This window comes from Phacochoerus africanus, chromosome 14, assembly GCF_016906955.1.
Source record: "Phacochoerus africanus isolate WHEZ1 chromosome 14, ROS_Pafr_v1, whole genome shotgun sequence".
Classification (NCBI taxonomy): domain Eukaryota; kingdom Metazoa; phylum Chordata; class Mammalia; order Artiodactyla; family Suidae; genus Phacochoerus; species Phacochoerus africanus.
Genome location: NC_062557.1, coordinates 15,169,075 through 15,187,081, shown reverse-complemented (window position 1 = coordinate 15,187,081; position 18,007 = coordinate 15,169,075). Strand labels below are relative to the sequence as shown.

Genomic DNA, 18,007 nt, shown 5'->3' with positions numbered 1-18,007 from the left:
CTGCTGGAGTTCACAGCATACGTTTGGGAAGGAGAGACAGTAGCAAACAAATAAATACATAATGGTAAAATGTATACAGAAATGTCACGTTGTGAAAACGGCCATGAAAGAAATAGCTAAGGAGGTCCCTGGCGGTTCAGCGAGTTAAGGATCTGGCATCGCTGCTGTGGCTCTGATTACTGCTGTGGTACAGGCTCAATCCCTGAACTGGGAACTTCGACCTGTTGCAGGGGTCGCCGAAAAGGAAAAGGGGTGGGGGAAAGGAAAAAGAAAAGAAATAGCTAAGACATAGAGGTGAGCGCCTAGCTCGGGGTGTGGGGGCAGCTGGCAGCCGGCATCATCCCAGGCTTAGAAACTCCAGCCTCTGCTGAGTGGATTGAATGGATGGAAAGGCAGTGCCAATGAAAGAAGTCAAACTCTACCCAATCAGAAAGGGCAGGGCAGGCCATGGGGCGGGTTGATGGTCTCCTTTACCATAAAAGGTACAGGCAAAAAATGACAGCACAGCGTCTTGCAACGCCAGGCCAAACATACCTGAAGCAACCTCAGGGTAGGATGCATATGCTGATGGCGAGATCACCCAGATGTTCATGCAGACCCACCACTTGCAGAACCTGAGGCCCAAAGGAGACCTCACGAGGTGTCTGGCCCGCCCACTCCTGCCCAGTGAGAAAGTGATCTTAGGGCCCCTGAGAACGATGTCTTTTTTTAATTTTTTTTTTTTTAATTTAAGAACATCTTTTTTTTTTTTTTTGTCTTTTAAGGACTGCACCCTCAGCATATGGAAGTTCCCAGGCTAGGGGTTGAATCGGAGCCACCAGCCTACATCAGAGCCACAGCAACGCTGGATACGAGATGCGTCTGCGACCTACCCCACAGCTCACAGCAACGCCGGATCCTTAACCCACTGAGTGAAGCCAGGGATTGAACCCTCGTCCTCAGGGATACTAGTCAGATTCGTTTCCACTGAGCCATGACGGGAACTCCTTTTTCTTTAATTGGAAAAGTTCATTGCCATCTGTCTAAATGGGTTTTAACAAACTACACTCTGAATTCAGGCGGAAGGCTTGTTAACTTTTGTTCTCTGTGGAGTCACCTAAGTTTCCGAGTCCAGGCTTTGGGGTGGGAGAGGGCAGCTGAGGGGGTCCCAAGTGGCATGTTTATTCATTTGGGTTGGTTTTTTTTTTGCTTTTTTTTTTTTTTTTTTTTTTTGGCCCCCCTGCAGTATATGGAGTTCCAGGGCCAGGGATCAGATCTGAGCCGCAGCTGCAGCAACATGGATCCTTAATCCATTGTGCTAGGCCAGGGCTGGAACCTGTGGCCAGGTGCCCCAGAGGTGCCACCAATCCCACTGTAGCACAGCGGGTACGCCTCATTTTTGTTTGTGCTTGCACCTGAATCAGCAGCAGGTCTCGAGGGTGCCCTAACTGGGTGCGGCATGGGGGAGCAAAGACAAATCCAGAAATTTCACAGACGTGGGCTCTGAATCCAGCTGCTGAGAGCACCCCCGGGGAGCCCTGCATGTGCAGACAGGAGTCCCGAGCCAGGAGCCGGATGGCCTTTGCGGCTCTTCTCAGAAGACCCGGCCAGGCCGCGCACCTGCTGAGGGTCCAGTGCTTCCTGCCAGTGACACCCAAACAGCGGCAGCTTTCCGAGCTTTGTTTTTCTCTCGCCTCCGATTCTACTGGAAAAACACCCAAACCCCTGGTCGGAGCACCCCCAGCCTAACAGCACCTGCAGCAAGGGGGCCGGAAGTCAAGCTAGAGCGGAGGAGGAACCAGCCTGTGCTTCCACCAGGCCCCAGGGGACTGGGCTGGATTCCCCCAGTGGGCAGTGGGGCATGTGCCCACCCAGCGCCTCTGGGCTGCATTCTGGGAGGAAGAGGCCTAGGGCTGGCCCAGAGCCAGACTCCTGGAAGGCTGGCCCAGTGGCTGCACATCAACCCTAAGTAGGAAGGAGCAGGGCCTTCGGGCTCCTGGTGAGCCAGGGGGAAATTTGAAGATGGCCAAACGGTCCTGGGAATCTCTGCCTGTGGACCTCCTCCTCCTCTGGCTCAATGCTGCAAATCCTTCAAGGACGGCTGCTGAGAAGCCCTGGAAAGAGGGCTGCGTTTGGAATCAGAGGGTCTCTCTGTGACTTTTGGCCAATTACGGTAATAATCTCCCTGGGCCTCGATTTCCTCATTTGTAAGTGGAGGGGATTCGGTTCCCTTTCCAAGGTCATGCTGGGGCTGGACAAGGTCGTGGAAATGAACGTGGAGGTGCTCAATAATGTCTGCTGGGCAGTTAAGGGATGCTCCATATACATACTTCTTTGGGGGACCCAGCGAAAGATTCTGGTTCATGTTCTGGATCTTAGTTGTGGTGGTGGTGATACCATTCTGACTCCTGCTAAAATTCACAGAGCTGGTCATGAAAAGAAAACAAAATCGGTTTTACTCTAGGATCGTTCTCTAAAAACCAGCATCTGGTCCAACTCCTTTCCTTTGGACAAGTTTTGGGGTCCCCGTTTCGCAGATAAGGCGAGCGAGCGCTCCAGCCCAGCCCCAGGTTTGTTTCTCTGGCCTATCAGTTTCAGGGGCCCAGGGGCCAGAGTCCCACAGGACAGACGTGGGGATACCTCTCGTGTAAGCCTCTGAAACACAAGAACAGACCAGGGAGTGCTTCTGCAACATCCCCATGGAGGCAATGCCCCTTGGGGGGCGTCTGGTAGACAGGCAGGCCCCTTGCTCAAATGAGCCTCTGCCAGTGAAAGGCAGTTATTCAAAGACATTAAGTTGTCTTTTATAAAAGCCAAGGCCTCCCCAGGCTCAGGGCAGCCCTGAGCAGGGGGAGACCCTGCCTGGGGGGAGAAGTGAAGACTCCCTCCCACCTCCAGCCCGGCTGCCCAGGGTCCCTGGCGGAGGTCAAGGACAGAATTAGCGCCACTATGCAAAGCAGCAGGAGAGGAAGGGCTCCAGCTCAGTGGAGGCAGATGCCAAAACAAACCGGTTTCCTCTGGCAGCCCAGAGGCCCCGGGAGGGAGGAGGCCCGGCCCTGCTTGGCCCAGCCTGGCGCCAACTGGGCACCACTGATGGACGCAGAGACTGAGCTGAGAGCCCAGGCGTGGGGGCCCCAGCCCCCTGCCCCACCTGGAAGAACAGGGGGACGCTGCTCTCGCTGGTCGCCCCTTGCTGGCCGTGGTTCTCAAGCCAAACTGGAAGCTCCCTGAGGGCAGGGATTTCTCCCACCTGAATCCAGAGCATCAACAGCGAAGAGCTGTTCTGCCCCCCATCCCCCCACCCCCGGGGTCAACAGGAAGCGGAGCCCAGCGGGGCTCTGCACACGGAGGTGAATGGGGTCTATGGCGGTGAGCAGCTCCCAGGCACTCCTGCAGCTGGCAGGTTGGGGCCCTGATTGGTAGGGCCCTAGGGAGCCTTTTGGGGGGCATCACTGGAAAAGCCTGAAAGGGTGATGTGGCTAAGGACCCCCAGACTTCACCACCACAAGGCCCCCTACTTCAGGGATCTCTCTTGCACAGCTCTGGGTCAGATTTTTTTTTTTTTTTTTAAAGTCCAGGCTTGGGGGGAGGGGTGCATGGTAGAGGCAAGGGAAACGCTGCCCACAGGAAGCTTCTAGTTTAGCTGGGGAACAAGGCCAGCGTGGGCAGTATGAGGTAGTAACTACGCCAGAGCTGCAGAGGCCGGGGTCAGAACAGGGATCAGACAGGGAACTGGGGTGCTTTGGGAGGACTTCCTACAGGTGGAGGACCTTGAAGGACAATAGTATTGAGGTGGGCAGGGGAGGGCAAGCCCTACAGAGCAGGACTCAGGTGCTGCTGGTCCCTGAAGGGCGTGCAGGATGAGGGCCTCCCCGCCCAGGAGGCCCCATCCCCTCCACCCTTCTCCACTGCAGGGGGCCCAGCTAGGGTCCGAGCAGGGGAAGAAAGGGGACAGGAACCCAGGTCCCATCTGTGCCTTCAGGGAGAAGCAGCAAGTGAGCCCATCACACACCCCATGGGCCCACCGGCGCCCAGACATCTGTGCCCAGATACTGTCCTCCAACCCGTCCCCATAGATGTCACAAGCCTGTGTGTGGTTTCTCAAGACACACTGTTTATTCCATGGGAGAATGGGTTTGAGGCCAGGAGCCCCTGGGGTGGGCGAGGGTAGGAGAGGGATGAAGCTCTTGGTGGCCCCTCCGTGGCCACATCGGGGTGGGCCCTGGCCCTTCCTAGACTCCGCAGAAAGCCGGTCTGCTCTGAGTCCATCTATAGGTTCCAGACACGTCTCTGCCTTCTCCATCCTGAACGGGGAGTGGATCTCCGCACGGCACCCCCAGAGGGCTGGGTCCAGTCTAGCCCCAGAGAACTCTCTCCTCCAAATCACTGCCCTGCGGCCCTTCCACTCCAGTCCCTCCGGTGAGAGTTGGGGACCAAGGGCGGGAGGGACAGGCGGATCTGGCTGGCCAGCTTTGAAGGCTGACAGGGGCTCCAGAGAAAGGGGGGTGGGCTGGGAGCCAGGTGGCTCTGAAGCAGTCAATGAGGGTCCAGCAGGCTGGGCCCGGGGGCGCAGGGATGGCCGGCCCCTCACTCCTGGCCGGGGTGCTCACCCACCGACCACTTCACCTCCCCTGTCCGCAGTGTCACTATGTCCTCGTAAGTGGCTGTCTGGTCAATGTCCAGGCCCTGGAGACATGGAACAGAGCTCAGACCTTGGCCCCTCCCCAGCCGCACCCACATGGCCTCCGAGCGCCCCCCAGGCCCTCTGAGCTGCAGAGTCCACCCTGCTCCTCACCTCGTAGGTGTGATCCTCTTCCATCCCAGGCTTGCTGTCGTCCTGGCGGGTAAGGATGGAGAGCAGAGCGTTAGTATCCCCACCCCCTCCACCGCCGGGCCAGGCTGCGGAGGCCCCAGGAGATTGGCCCCGGGTGAGAGGTGAGAGGTAAAGGGTGAGAGGTCAGGGGTGAGGCGCACTCCGCAAGAAGAGCTGACGCACGAAGGAGTAGCTGACGAGGCGAGTCAGCGGGCAGGCTCTGGGGAAACGGAGACCCCGCGCACGTCTGGCCTGCCCTCCGGCTGCTTCCCGGCCCCCCTGTCCCCGTCACCTTGTCCAGGAGCAGGAAGATGGGCACGATGATGAAGAGGATGATGAGCAGGGTCTGGATCATGATGATGCCATCCTTCAGCGTGTTCCGCCGCTTCAGCTGTGCCAGGGTGCTGAACCCTGGGGGAAGGGGGGCGGGGACGGTGAGGCTGGGCCCCTCCTTTGTGGCCCACAGGGATCTGCTTATCAACTGGCTCTCCTGGAGGCTCGAGGACCACAGCTCCCACCCTGGGACCCCCCCCCCCGCCGCCTTACTGGAGGCAAACTGGGCAGAGGGGGTACGGATGGTCCGTGAGCATCCCCACGCTCCTCCCGGGCCAGGGGGTTGGGGGGGCAGGCCTTGCACACACCCATGACCCGAAGCTCAGTGCCACAGCCCTGCTCTGTCCTCAGGGGCTCCTTGGAGCACTCCTGCTTGCAGTAATAGACACCGTTGTCCTGAAACTGGACACCCTGGATGATGAGAGTGGCCTCGGAGGTGGTCTGATTCTGGATGATGCGGCCCTCTTCGGGCAGAAGTATCTTGGGCTCCAAGTCCGCCTCCTGCTTCCGGAGCCAGCTTACGATGCCGGGGTCCTCCACGTAGCACCTGATTTCCACCATGGAGCCCCGTTTCCTGGCCACGAAACGTGGGTGCTGCCAGATCCGGGAACAAGCGCTTCCTGTGGGTGCCATGGCTAGGATCAAAATCCTGTTCCTCGCCTTCTTGACTGCCAGCCCGACCGGGGAACCCCCTGCCCTGGGCAGCACGGACCCCTGGCTCTGTCCCCTCGTCTGTCCTTGCTTCTCAAGGTGTGAGACAGTCCTGAGGCAGAGGTGCTAGGGAGCCGAGCCACGTGAGAGGCCACGGACCAAACCCCGCCCCTTCCTGATGGCCCACCCTCCGCAGTTGATTTTCCTTTAGAAGAGCCTGGAACCTTCTGATTCCTTTCCATGCCCATTAGGGCAGCCCGATGTGGGCCTCACCCACTGCACACAGCCTCCCACTTAGCCTTCCCTGGGCTGCCTGCACCGGCCGGAAATCCTCCGGGACCACCCCCCCAGACCTTAGCCCGGCCAGCCAGGCCCCCGCCCGTCTCCCCTCCATCACCTCCCTCTCCCCTCCTGTGCGGACCTGCTCTGTTCTTTATTCCCAAACCTTTTCTCTCAGCTCCCATGCTCTCCCCGCCCACCTGCTCCAAGAAGCCTCCCTCCTGCCTTGTTCCCAGTGAGTGGTCCCCTAGGAATCCCAGAGTCTCTGCGGCATCTCAGGGCCCTAAAGTTACAGGTTCCTGTCGGGGCTAAGCCTAACTCCCCAGCCAGCCCGACCGGCCTGGGTCCTCAGTGGGACTGGCTCTGGCTCTGCCTCTCACCCTGGGCTTAGCCCAGCCTCCCGGGACCCAGGACTTGGGTTGAATGAGGGCAAAGGCTGGAGGAGTCCGGGTGGGAGGAAGCTCAGAGCTGGTCTTACAGAGGGAGACAGACCCCCAGGGAGGCCTGGGGATGGGAGTCCTGGGTGGGGAGAGCCAGGGGAGTCAAGGGCGCGAGGGGCAACCATGGGACAGCCCGCGGGACGGTGAGCGGCACTGGACACAGACACACATGTCCCCAGAAGGGGCAGGGAAGGGGCCAACCTTTGGGATCCCGGAGTTCCTTTGTTTCGGCCTCCAGCACCGTCTCACCTGCCGGGTGGGAGGAAGTGGGTGGGGCCAGGCGCTCCGAGGTGCCTGCCCCACCCCTGCTCACCCTCCGCCTTCCCAGACCGCTTCCCCCGGCCAGGACTTGGGCTTCGGGACCCTCAGTTCATCCCAGCCCTGCTCTAGAGAGACCAGAGTGGGTGGGGTCACCAGAAGGTTCACCTCTCGGCCCCTACGCCCCCACCCCACTTCTGCCTTGACCTTGAGCGGCTGGGGGAGATGGGAGGGAAGTCACAGCTGGAGGGTCCCCTGTTTCTGGAACATGCCTGTCCCAGGGTCCTGTTGGGGAACAGCCTCTCCGCCGCCTGCCCCACGCAGGGCCCTCAAGGGCCTGGGGGTGAAGCGCCCGCTCCTCTCTCCCTCCAGGGCCTAGCTCTTCCGCGGCCAGGGCCACCAAGCCCTCAGGCCCAGCCCGGCCGGACACCCTGCAGGTGGGAGAGGGGCTGCATCGCAGACCCCTGAGCCGGTCCGTGTGGCGAAGACCCACAGACTTGGCCCCCAGGGCTGTCAGAGGGAGGCAGGAGGCAGAAAGTGTGAGAGACAGAGGGAGGAGGAGGAGAGAGCAGAGACAGAACCGGTGCAAACCGCAAGACCAGCAGGCCTGGGCTCGGGCGGTACCTGAGAGGAGCAGCAGCAGCAGCACCAACCAGTTGCTGAGCCCGGGAGACAGCGCGGGCCCCGCCATGCTCGCCCCTCCGCGTCCCCTTCCCCAAGCCCGTGACCTCGGAGGCTCCTGGGGGGAAAACGTGTAACTGCCTGGGCTGCAGCCTGTCTCCTCCCCGCCGCTTCCCCACCAGGCCCCTTCCTGCCATGCAAATCGGGACCCAGGGGAGGCACCAGCTCTCTGGGGACCCTGGGGGAGGGCGGGCTCTCTCGTCAGCTGTGCTGCTAAGGCTCAAGGGTCACCCCAGCTGGGGTCCGCAGTGGACGCCCCTGGAGCCTGGGGGTGCGGGGGGGCTCTGAGTCTTCTGAGGGGGGCCCGTGTTTCCTTCCCTGTGTCCCCGCCCCTGTGTCCCCACCCCATCCCCTGGTCCTGCCCTGGAGCCTGAAGCCTCCTACCTTGCAGTCTGGATTCCAAGGTACTTGATTGCATAACACAAGGGTCCCCCCACCCTGGACCAGCCCACACCCTGCAGGAAGAGAGGCACAGGGCTGGGGGGGGGGGTGGGGAGGAGGAGGGGGGGGTGGCTGGGGATGGTGCCTGGCTGCTGGGAGGCAGCTATGGGCCCAGGCCAGGCGCCCAGAGCACAGCCTCTTGGCTGGCAAGAGGGTGATCATGTTGGGTATTGATGGAGATGTGACCCTGGGGAGGAAGGGAGCCACAGAAGTTCTTGAGCAAGAATAGGCCAAGAGTGGCCGCCGCTTGGGAGAAGATTTGGTCCAGGCCCTGGTGAGAGGCCCTCCTCCCTCACTTCGGAGGAGAGTTTGCTGGGATCTGCCAAAGAGGGTGGACTTGGATGGCTTAGAGAAAACCCATCGCTCAGCAATCAGGAGCCTCCCAGGGCACTGCAATGTTATCCACTGCTCCAGGGGTCTTGGGTGGAGGACAGGAGGCTAGCGGCAGGGAGCCTTCAGGTCCTAAAACGAAAAGGTTCTCTGGCTTTATCTGGCCAGTCAGCAGAGTGGTGGATGGAACCATAGCATCCAGGAGCTCGTCTAAGCTCAGCTTTGTGCCCCTGCCCCAAGGTCAGATGCAACAGGAGAGTGGTACCTTTGTATAGTGCGCAACCTGCCCACCCGCACTTGGCAGGCCTCATCCCTCAGCGCCATGGCTGAGCCCATTCTTGAGTATTATGGTTTTTGTTTTTTGTTTTGTTTTGCTTTGTTTTTTGCTTTTTAGGGGCCTCAGGCACCCGTGGCATATGGAAGTACCAAGGCTAGGGGTGGAATTGGAGCTGTAGCCTGTAGCAGCTGGCCTATACCGCAGCCACAGAAACGTGGGATCCAAGCTGTGTCTGCAACCTACACCGCAGCTCATGGCAATCCCGGGTCCCCAACCCACTGGGCGAGGCCAGGGATTGAAGCCACATCCTCATGGATCCTATTCGGGCTCGTTAACCACTGAGCCACGAAGGGAATGCCCTTGAGTTTATGTTTAATGGCAGCCTCTTTACTCCCTCTTGGCCCCTCACTCTCCCTCTTCTCCCAACTCTCAGGAAGGGACGAAGATGCTGAATCCCATGTGTCCTCTGCCTCTACGTCTCACTCTCCTCACCACCCTTTAGTTTTCAAACCGTCTGTGCTGCTGGCAGGTCTTTTTGGGCTCAGGGAGACGTGGTCCTGCCTCCCGTGGCAGGGTTGGTAGTGAGGAAGGTAGAGGTCTGGGAGCTGCCCCCTCAGGCCTGGGCATAGGCCCCATCTGGCACGGTGTCGGGGGAGCACAGGCCAGGACTGGGGCTGCAGAAAGTGAGGGCAGGCGGGTAGAGTTTCTATCCAAGGAACAGCTCATTCCCAGCTGTCCCAGATGTTCTTGATGTTTCCAGATGTTCCAAATGAAACAAAACCAAACCAAACCCAAAACATTTCTCTGAGAAGGTATCAGATGTTCAGCTCACGGAACAAACAGCCCGGGAATATAAACATCAGCCGAGGTCAGCGTGGGGACCACGGGCCCCTGGTGCTTGGACACTCCCCAGAGGAAGCTCTTCTTTAGCAAAATACCTCCTGGCGATGGAGGCCTTGGTTCCCCTGGGGCTAGTGTCCCCCGAAGTTGGGAGGACGATGGGGAAGGCTGGGGGCCCACGCGTGTGTGAGGCAGCTGCTGACATGGGTGTGCCTCCCGGGCTGGGCGGCGCGGGGCTGCTCGGGAGCTGGTCCTGGGGCCCCAGGTGACTCTAGGGAGTTTGGAGATTGGGGGTGGGGGGGCGTGGTGTTGGCATCTTCCAAACACACACATCTGCCTCCTCTGAGGGCAGGCATGCAGATGTGTCCTTTGGAGTTCATTCCCATTCATGTCAGGCAGAGATCTGTTTTCAGGAGGGGGTGGGGGCCGTGGGGGCTCCACCGTCTGCAGGCTTATTTGTCACAGTGGGGACCATGCTGTTCCCTCCCCAGTGACAACAGCACTGAGCTCATCTGGGGCTCATGACGCCTTTTCTTTCCTGGAACAGGAGGCCTCATAAGCCCACTCCCGCCTCTGGCCCCAGGTGCCCTGGGCTCTACACCCCGACATCTGGCAGCCCCCACCTCACCTTTCCAGGAAGGCAGCATCAACATAAGGGGTTGAGGGTGTAGGGAGAGGGGACAAGGAGCTCGGGGTTTGGGGGAAGCAGGAAGGCAGGGACCCCCGGCAGCCCTGGGAAGGGTGGGAGAGGGCAGGACCTGAGTTTGGAAGGAGGGGTTCTGACCCTGCCCCTCCCCTAGTCCTTCCTTACTTGGTTTCCTGTTGGGGGTGGGGGAGGGAGGCTTCTAGCCTCAGAAGGATGCGGGTTTGAATCCTGACCCTGCAAAATACCAGCCGGAAAGCCGCCCCAAGTCCCCTGGTGCTTCTCAACGAAGGGTGGCCCTGCCCCACCCCACGAGCATTTGGAAATGCACAGGTCCATTGCCATGGTCAAATGACCAGGGGACGTCACTGGCATTCATGGGCCAGGGGCCCAGAAGACCCCGCTGTAAGAGGGACGGCGTCTCACAAAGCAGAATTGCCCTGCTCATGTGCCAACAGCACCCTGGCCAAGCAATACCCATTTTTAACCTCCCCGAGACCGAGTTTCCTCATTTGGGTAAAATAGAAATAATTGTCATTATATCTTCATCATAGGGCAGTTGTGAGCCTCAAAGGAAATCCTGTACCTGAAATGCTTGGAGGTACCTGGAAGCACAGTTGACCCTAAGGAAAGTGTGCAGTAGCACAGCTTGTGGGGGGTGGGGACACTTGATTCTGGAATAGGGACCTCAATTGGCTATGTTTCTCACCCAGGACTTGGCTTTTTTCTTCTACCATTCAAGGCTCAGGACAGGAGTTCCCTTTGAGGCTCAGTGGGTTAAGAACCTGACATAGTGTCCGTGAGGATGAAGGCTCCATCTCTGGCTTCGCTCGGTGTGTTAGGGATCCAGTGTTGCCATGAGCTGTGGTGTAGGTTGTAGAGGCGGCTCAGATCCTGTGTGGCTGTGGCTGTGGTGCAGGCTGGCAGCTGTAGCTCCAACTGGACCCCCAGTCTGGGAACTTTCGTATGCTATGGGTGTGGCCCTAAAGAAAAAAAGATAAGGCTCAGGGAAAGGGTGGGCCTGGGCCTCCTCAAGCTCTCCTGTCCTTGGAGCCAGAGAAGGTCCCGGGCGAGGTTTGGAGAAATTAAAGTGAGAAGGAGCTCCCCCAGTGGGGGTCTCGGGGAAATCTTCAGGGATGCTGGACCCCTCCCCTGCATGCAATGACAACCACAGGGTAGGACGGGGCTCGAGGACACGGCCGAGAGGTGTCTGGATGGCCTGTGGCTGCCCCTCCCCAGCCCCCACAGGGGCCACGTAACCTCAGGACCCAGGAAAAGGGGGTACAGAAATCCTGAAAGGGCCTATGTATTTACTAGTTTGAGGGAATACAGCCCTGGCTGTCAGAAATCAAGTTGTAGAAAACAAAATGACATCTAAAATTGTATTTCAGGGAGTTCCCATTGTAGTGCAGTGGAAATGAATCCGACCAATATCCATGAGGATGCAGGTTTGATCCCTGGCCTCACTCAGTAGGTTAAGGATCCAGCGTTGCCGTGAGTTGTGGTGTAGGTCGCAGACAAGACTCAGATCCTGAGTTGCTGTGGCTGTACCTGGAAGATCTGAGTCTTGCAGGCCGGCAGCTGTAGCTCCAATTCGACTCCTAGCTTGGGAACTTCCATATGCCCCCAGAGTGGCCCTAAAAAGCAAAAAATCAAAACTATATTACACCCACTGGGAATGTGGCCTGAGCTCAGGACATATGACTCTTTGTCATAGTTCCATGGGACTCTGGGTTCTTGGGGTCAGGGGTCAGAGGCAGCATCCTGGGGGGCTGAGCCCTTGAGGAGATGGACGGACCACACCCTGTACCCATAGGCACCTTAGGGCTTTTGGGGGCTGAGAAGTGAAGGGGGCTTCTAGAGAGAAGGAGCTGGGGGTACAGGCTACAAACCCTGTTTCCTGGGTGCTCTCATGTGTGGGGAGATGGAGCGTGGGGCTGCCTGTTGGAGGTGGGGGGGCAGGACTTCTCACCTCACCTGGCTTTTTGGAGGGGGCAGGAGTCAGCCGGACTGAGCCAGAGAAGAGCTGGGGCCCTCTGCGTCCTGCCCTCCCCCAGCCCCGGCAGCCCCCCAAGTCTTCCCGCTTGGCCCCTAAGCCCCCCAGCCCTTCTGCTGCCCTCAGCCCCCGTTGATGTCCGCGCACAGAGGCACAAGGAAAAAGCCCACGTGGCAGAGGCACCAGGGGAGGTTTATTATAAGAACTGTACAAGGAGCCTCTCTGCTGGCCTGGCTTGGGCCTGCTCCCCCGGGACAGGGTGCGGATGGGGTGGGGGTGCAGGGGAGGAGGCCGCCGGCTCCACTGGCTCTGCCAGCGGCACGGGGCACGGCCGGGTGGAGAGGATCGAGTCCGGGGCCTGAGGAGGAGGGAAAGGCAGTGGGCAGGGCGCCGGTCAGGGAGGAGGCTGAGCCCACACCACAAACCCTCTGAACAAAGAGCCACAGCTACTGCCAGAAGAGATGGAAGCGGGGGCTCCTTCCAGAGAGGATGCAGGCGGGGGCGGGAGCGGGCGGCCTGGGTGTGACAGACATGAGGAAGGCAGCAGAGTGGACGTGCGGGCCGAGGGACAGGGACGCCCAGGCCGGGAGGCCGGCGAGCAGGGCAGACAAGGGAAGCCTCCGGTCCGTGGGCGCCCACGCACGTGCACACACACACGCGCGCGCGCACACACACACTGTTTTGGAGGTTTGGCTGCTTCCTGAGTTTTAATCAAATTGTTCACAAGAAACAAGAAGAAAAAGAAGAGGAACTAAGGGCACAAGGGACTCAATGTGCAAACCTTCCCAGGTGTTGACACTGACGTACACACCCACAGCACAGGACCACTCACACGCACGGGCCCGCACAGAAGACACACACACACCCACACACACCCACCAGCTGGACACTACAGGGCATGCTGACACACACACACACAAATATACCCATACTACACGCATGTGCAGGCTCGGTGCGACACAGTGGTTCACATTCACACAAAAACACACACTTAAAAACACACACACACACACACACACAGGTATACACACAGGCATAAAGCAGACACACAGGAACACACGCAGGGGAGTAAATCCAGCGACCCCTGAGCAGGCGTCCCACCCCCTCCTCCAAGCTCAGACTCTGATTTGGGGGCTAGCAGAGGGCTGGCACTGGCACGCCTAGGTCAGTGGTGCCAGCAGAAGGGCCACCCCGCTTTCCAGGCAGCAGGAAGTTGGCAGGCTGGGCCTGAGCCGGGTGCGGTGCTCGCCCCAGTGTTGAAATCTCTAACAAGGGCTCCACTAGGACATTCTTAGATGGCTCTGAGGAGGGGAAGGAGGAGGAGGAGGAGGTGGGCGTGGCGGGAGGGGGCAGATCTCTGGGGCAGGTGAAGCTGCCAGGAGCCCCGGAGGTGTGGATGGAGGAGAGAGGGAGGGAGAGAGAGAAGCAACTGAGCACCAGGGTCACCAACCCTACCCCAGGTCTGGGGGTTCAGGCCGAGAGAGCCCCCAGGGCAGCAATGCACTGGCAGGACCCAACCTCTCCTGCCCACCCCTGATTCCTGGAAAAAGACAGTTCCCAAGTGGAACCCTCCCTCCTGCTCTTCCCCCAGGGCCCAGCCAGGGGAGCCAGGGGCTTAGACAATGGACCAACACAAAAGGGTTTCAGGGGCCACAACCCGGCCCAATGTGGTGTCAGGATCCAGTGGCCCACCAGGTTTGCCAAGCTGTTTCTGGACCAGTGCTGTTTCCCTTTCCCAGAGAATCCCCGAGCCGGCAGGGTGGTGGTGCATGCCCGGGGCAGGGCAAGGCTGGCAGGCCCTGGGGTCGGAGTCTGCTCTCACTGACATTATGACATCTTAGTCCTACAGGGAGCCGGGGGGCCTGAGCCCCTGCCCTGGGAGAGGTCAGTAGCCCTTAAGACTCTGGTGGCAGGAGGGCAGCCCATCCCATCACAGGCCCCATCCAATGGGGGAGGGGGGCAGAGATTCTGATGTCTGGACCTCCCCTGGGGCTGCGAGGAGGTAAGAGCAACTTGAAGGTAAACTCGTGGAGGCGGCAGCGGCCTGGGGCCCAGAGCGGAGCCTTCAGGTATGATTCCCACTTTCCGTGACCTGGGCGATCGCCCCAGCACGGCCACATCCTGTTCCCGACAGGGAGCTGAATCCATCCCAGACTCAGAGCCCCAGCTTCCTCCACAGGGAGCTTTGGGGGCTGTGCCAGGCTCAGCTGGCTACCTCACCGCAGCCCGCTAGACAAGTGACTCTTTGACCCCGGGGCGCACAGTCTGCCCCAGGGCTGGGGTGGGCGGGAGGGCGGCCTCTGAGGGGCTGATGAGCATGAGCCCCATGGCAGGTTCGGGGGCCCCTGTCCAGCCCCTCGCCTCCCCCTGGCTCTGCGCGCTGCTGTTCCCATTTTCCTGGCCGTACATCTTGCTCATGGTGTCGGCAATCAGCCCCTCCTTCTCGGGGGCCCCGTCCCCGCCGCCACCGCCGTCGTGGCTCTGGCGGTACATGTAGGACGCCTGCTTCACGGAGCGCTGGAGCAGGTGCCGGCGGTAGGCCCTCTGGATCTTGATGGCGCACACCTCCTCGTGCTTCCTCTTGAGTGTGGTGGTGATGGGCTCGTAGGAGACCTTGGAGGGGTTGGCAGCCATGAACTTCTCCTCCATGGTCTCCTTGAGGGCATCCATCTCCCCAGAGTCGCCCAGGACCTCCTTGGTCAGGGCGAAGAGAATGTCCAGGCAGTGGATCTTGTCCCCCGGCACCATGGGCAGGTCCATCGTGATGAGCTTGATCTTGTTGGGCTTGGCGATCCTCAGCGGCTCCTGCAGGGTGTCCACGAAGTCCGAGAGGCGGCTGTAGTCGATGAACTGCGTGGCGTCGGGGTCGAACTTCTCCCACGTCTCGTAGAACATCTCGAAGTCGTCCTCCCCGAGGGGCTCGCTGCTCTCCTCCGTGGCCACGTTGAAGTTCTCCAGGATGATGGCAATGTACATGTTGACCACGATGAGGAAGGAGATGATGATGTAGCTGCAGAAGAAGCAGATGCCGATGGACGGGTTGCCGCAGTCGCCCCTGACGCTGGTGCCCGGGTTCTCCAGCGTGGGGTCGCAGTCGGGGGGCCCGCTGTTGAGGATGGGGTTGAGGAGCCCGTCCCAGCCCGCCGACGTCGTGATCTCGAAGAGGCAGATGATGCTGTTGCCGAAGGTCTCGAAGTTGAACATGTCGTCGATGCCCGACTCCTTCTTGACGTAGGCGAAGTTGGACATGCCGAAGATGGAGTAGATGAACATGACCAGGAAGAGGAGCAGGCCGATGTTGAAGAGGGCGGGCAGCGACATCATGAGGGCAAAGAGCAGCGTCCGGATGCCCTTGGCCCCGCGGATCAGCCGCAGGACGCGACCGATCCTGGCCAGGCGGATCACACGAAACAGCGTGGGGGACACGAAGTATTTCTGGATCAGGTCGGAGAGGGCGAGGCCTGCGGGGAGGAAGCAGTGAGGACGGCTGCCCTGGGGGGGGGGGGGGGCGGGTCAGGGGCTGGGGGGCACATGGGGCTCAAGGGGGCTCCTGCCCGGAAAGGAGTAGAGGCTCCCCACTCAGAGCACAGCCCAGACGGCCCGACCCATGACGCTCTCCCACGGGTCTTGGGGCCCAAGGCTCCACCTTTGCCCTGACACGGCTGGACGGAGGGGGGACGCTGAGAGGGCCAGGCTCCCTGCCAAGGCCGTTGGCAGATGCCGTAGATGAGTAAAGGGGAGGACAGCTCTGGTGTGTGACTGGGGGCATGTCACTTAACTGGATTGTGACTCAGTTTCCTCATTTGTAAAATGGAGGTGGAGTTCCTGTCGTGGCGCAGTGGAAACAAGTCCGAGTAGGAACCATGAGGTTGCAGGTTCGATCCCTGGCCTCGCTCAGTGGGTTAAGGACCTGGCATTGCCGTGAGCTGTGGTGTAGGTGGAAGACGAGGCTCAGATCCGGTGTTGCTGTGGCTGTGGTGTAGGCCGGCAGCTATAGCTCCAATTAGAACCCCTCGTCTGGGAACTTCCATATGCCGCGAGTGCGGCCCTAAAAAGACAAAAAAAAAAAAAGAAAGAAAAGAAATAAATTAAAAAAAATAAAATGGAGGTGACAAAAGTACCTGCCTCAGGGCACTGCTATGCACAATTACTGAGCCAATACCTGTAATAGTGCAGCATCAGGCAAATAGTGGATGATGGACAAACAGGAGCTGGTTACTCTCATAATTACACGGATGTACAAGCACTTCTGTGTGTGTGGATACAGCAACTATCATGGTTTTTCTCAAAGCACATGGGCACCTGAGTGTGCATCTGCTGACGAGGTAAACGTCTTTTTTTTTTTTTTTGTCTTTTTGCCTTTTCTAGGGCTGTTCCCACAGCATATGGAGGTTCCCAGGTCAGGGGTCCAATCAGAGGTGTAGCCACCGGCCTACAGCAACCACAGCAACGCGGGATTCGAGCTGCATCTGTGACCTACGCCACAGCTCACGGCAAGGCCGGATCCTTAACCCACTGAGCAAGGCCAGGGACCGAACCCACAACCTCATGGTCCCTAGTCGGATTCGTTAACCACTGTGCCATGACTGGAACTCCAGTTTCGTTTCTTTTTTTTTTTTTTTGCTTTCTTTTAGGGTCACACCCTCGGCATATGGAGGTTCCCAGGCTAGAGGTCCAATCAGAGCTGCAGCTGCCAGCCTACACCACAGTCACAGCCACGCCGGATCCAAGCTGCATCTGCAACCTACACCACAGCTCGCAACAAGGCCGGATCCTTAACCTACGGAGCGAGGCATCCTCACGGATACGAGGTGGGCTCGTGACCCACTGAGCCCCAACAGGAACTCCCATGTAAATGTTTCGTGAGGTGTATTTACAATTGTGCGGGCGGGACAGGCTGCCTGGGAGCCCGCCGTATGTGCCTCTGTGCGCCAGGTGTAGATGCCAGGTGCACATGCGGGGGAGGGGGAATGTGTGAGCGTGCCCGGCGCGCGAGGAGGTGTGCGCGGACCCAGGACGGGAGCGGCACCGCCGGGCCCGGCCGTGCTCACCCACGATGGACAGGATGACGACCACAAAGTCGAAGATGTTCCAGCCGACGGTGAAGTAGTACTGGCGGAGGGCGAGCATCTTGAGCAGGCACTCGCCCGTGAAGACGATGATGAAGACCATGTTGATGGTGTAGAGAATGTCCACCTTGAGCTGGCTCTGCTCGTCCGTCTCCACCATCATGGTGACCATGTTCAGGCAGATGAGCATCATGATGGTGATGTCGAACGCCTGCTTCGTCACCAGGTCGTACACCACGCCCTGGATCTTGTTCTGCAGCCGGGACGCACCGGGGCGGGGGCGGGGGCGGGGGGCAGGGGGGGGAGGGGAGGGGGCCGAGGTCAGAGCAGGAGGGGCAGGAGGGCACGACGGGCACAGAGAGGGAGCCGGGGTCAGGGCTTGCGGGGGAGGTGGCCAGGGCAGGCGGGGGGCGGGGGGGACCCGTCAGAGGAAGAGGCCGTTCCCCCTGCCTCCCTCGGGGACCTCTCCTGCCGGCGAGAGCCCCCGGCCACCTCTCATCCTTCCCCCAAAGTCTCTGCTCATCCTCTTCCTCCCCCTGGGAGGGGCCCTCGCCCCGGAGGCCACCAGCGGAGTGGGTGAATGGACGCTGGGGGGGCTGCACAGGGCCAGGTGAGGGGTCCGCCAGGGGCCGAGTCTATCAGGCAGCTGCAGCTTGTGCATAAAGGGTCTGTACAAAGAGGTGCCCCTCACGGCAGGGAGACCCAGCCGCATGCCAGGGACATAGACCAGCAGGCAGAGCTCAGGCTGCATTTTGGTCCCCTCCCAAAGAGGGGGCAAGAGCCTTGCATGGGCTGCAGGAGGAGGGGCCCCCAGAGCAGGTACCTGGGGCCGGGGAATGGGCTTCTGAGGCTTCTTGGAGCCAAGCTTCTTCATGGCATTGTAGTATTTCTTCTGTTCCTCTGTCATGAAGATGTCTTTCCCTCCAAAGTACAGTGAGATGGGGCCCGTAAGGTTGGGGGGGTCCCTGTTCCCAGCT

At 59.7% G+C, this 18,007-nt stretch overlaps 2 protein-coding genes across 2 annotated transcripts in view; both read right to left on the bottom strand.

Annotated features, from left to right (window-relative positions):
- Positions 1-4,071: 4,071 nt before the first annotated feature.
- On the bottom strand, positions 4,072-7,542 carry CD79B (CD79b molecule). The gene is made up of 6 exons (XM_047757397.1): positions 7,378-7,542; positions 6,697-6,744; positions 5,434-5,745; positions 5,085-5,203; positions 4,775-4,816; positions 4,072-4,665 (listed from the first exon to the last, which is right to left on the bottom strand). The coding sequence occupies exons 1-6, from the start codon at positions 7,442-7,444 to the stop codon at positions 4,567-4,569; spliced, it is 687 nt and encodes a 228-aa protein (XP_047613353.1). The 5' UTR covers positions 7,445-7,542; the 3' UTR covers positions 4,072-4,566.
- A 4,590-nt stretch (positions 7,543-12,132) lies between these two features.
- SCN4A (sodium voltage-gated channel alpha subunit 4) overlaps positions 12,133-18,007 on the bottom strand; it is a 46,541-nt gene continuing 40,666 nt past the window's right edge. The window contains exons 23-25 of the mRNA XM_047757396.1: positions 17,854-17,958; positions 17,013-17,283; positions 12,133-15,422 (exon numbers count right to left, since the gene is read on the bottom strand). Of these exons, the coding sequence (XP_047613352.1) occupies positions 14,191-15,422; positions 17,013-17,283; positions 17,854-17,958 (1,608 nt within the window). The 3' untranslated portion in view covers positions 12,133-14,190. The remainder of the gene's footprint in view (positions 15,423-17,012; positions 17,284-17,853; positions 17,959-18,007) is intronic.

Excerpts from the sequence above, each read along its gene's own strand:
- CD79B (XM_047757397.1), bottom strand. The coding sequence starts at position 7,444 with ATGGCGGGGCCCGCGCTGTCTCCCGGGCTCAGCAACTGGTTGGTGCTG. Across the intron at positions 5,746-6,696 it reads GGAACTCCGGGATCCCAAAG|GAAGCGCTTGTTCCCGGATC; the intron begins GTTGGCCCCTTC and ends TGGCACCCACAG. Across the intron at positions 4,666-4,774 it reads AAGAGGATCACACCTACGAG|GGCCTGGACATTGACCAGAC; the intron begins GTGAGGAGCAGG and ends CCATGTCTCCAG.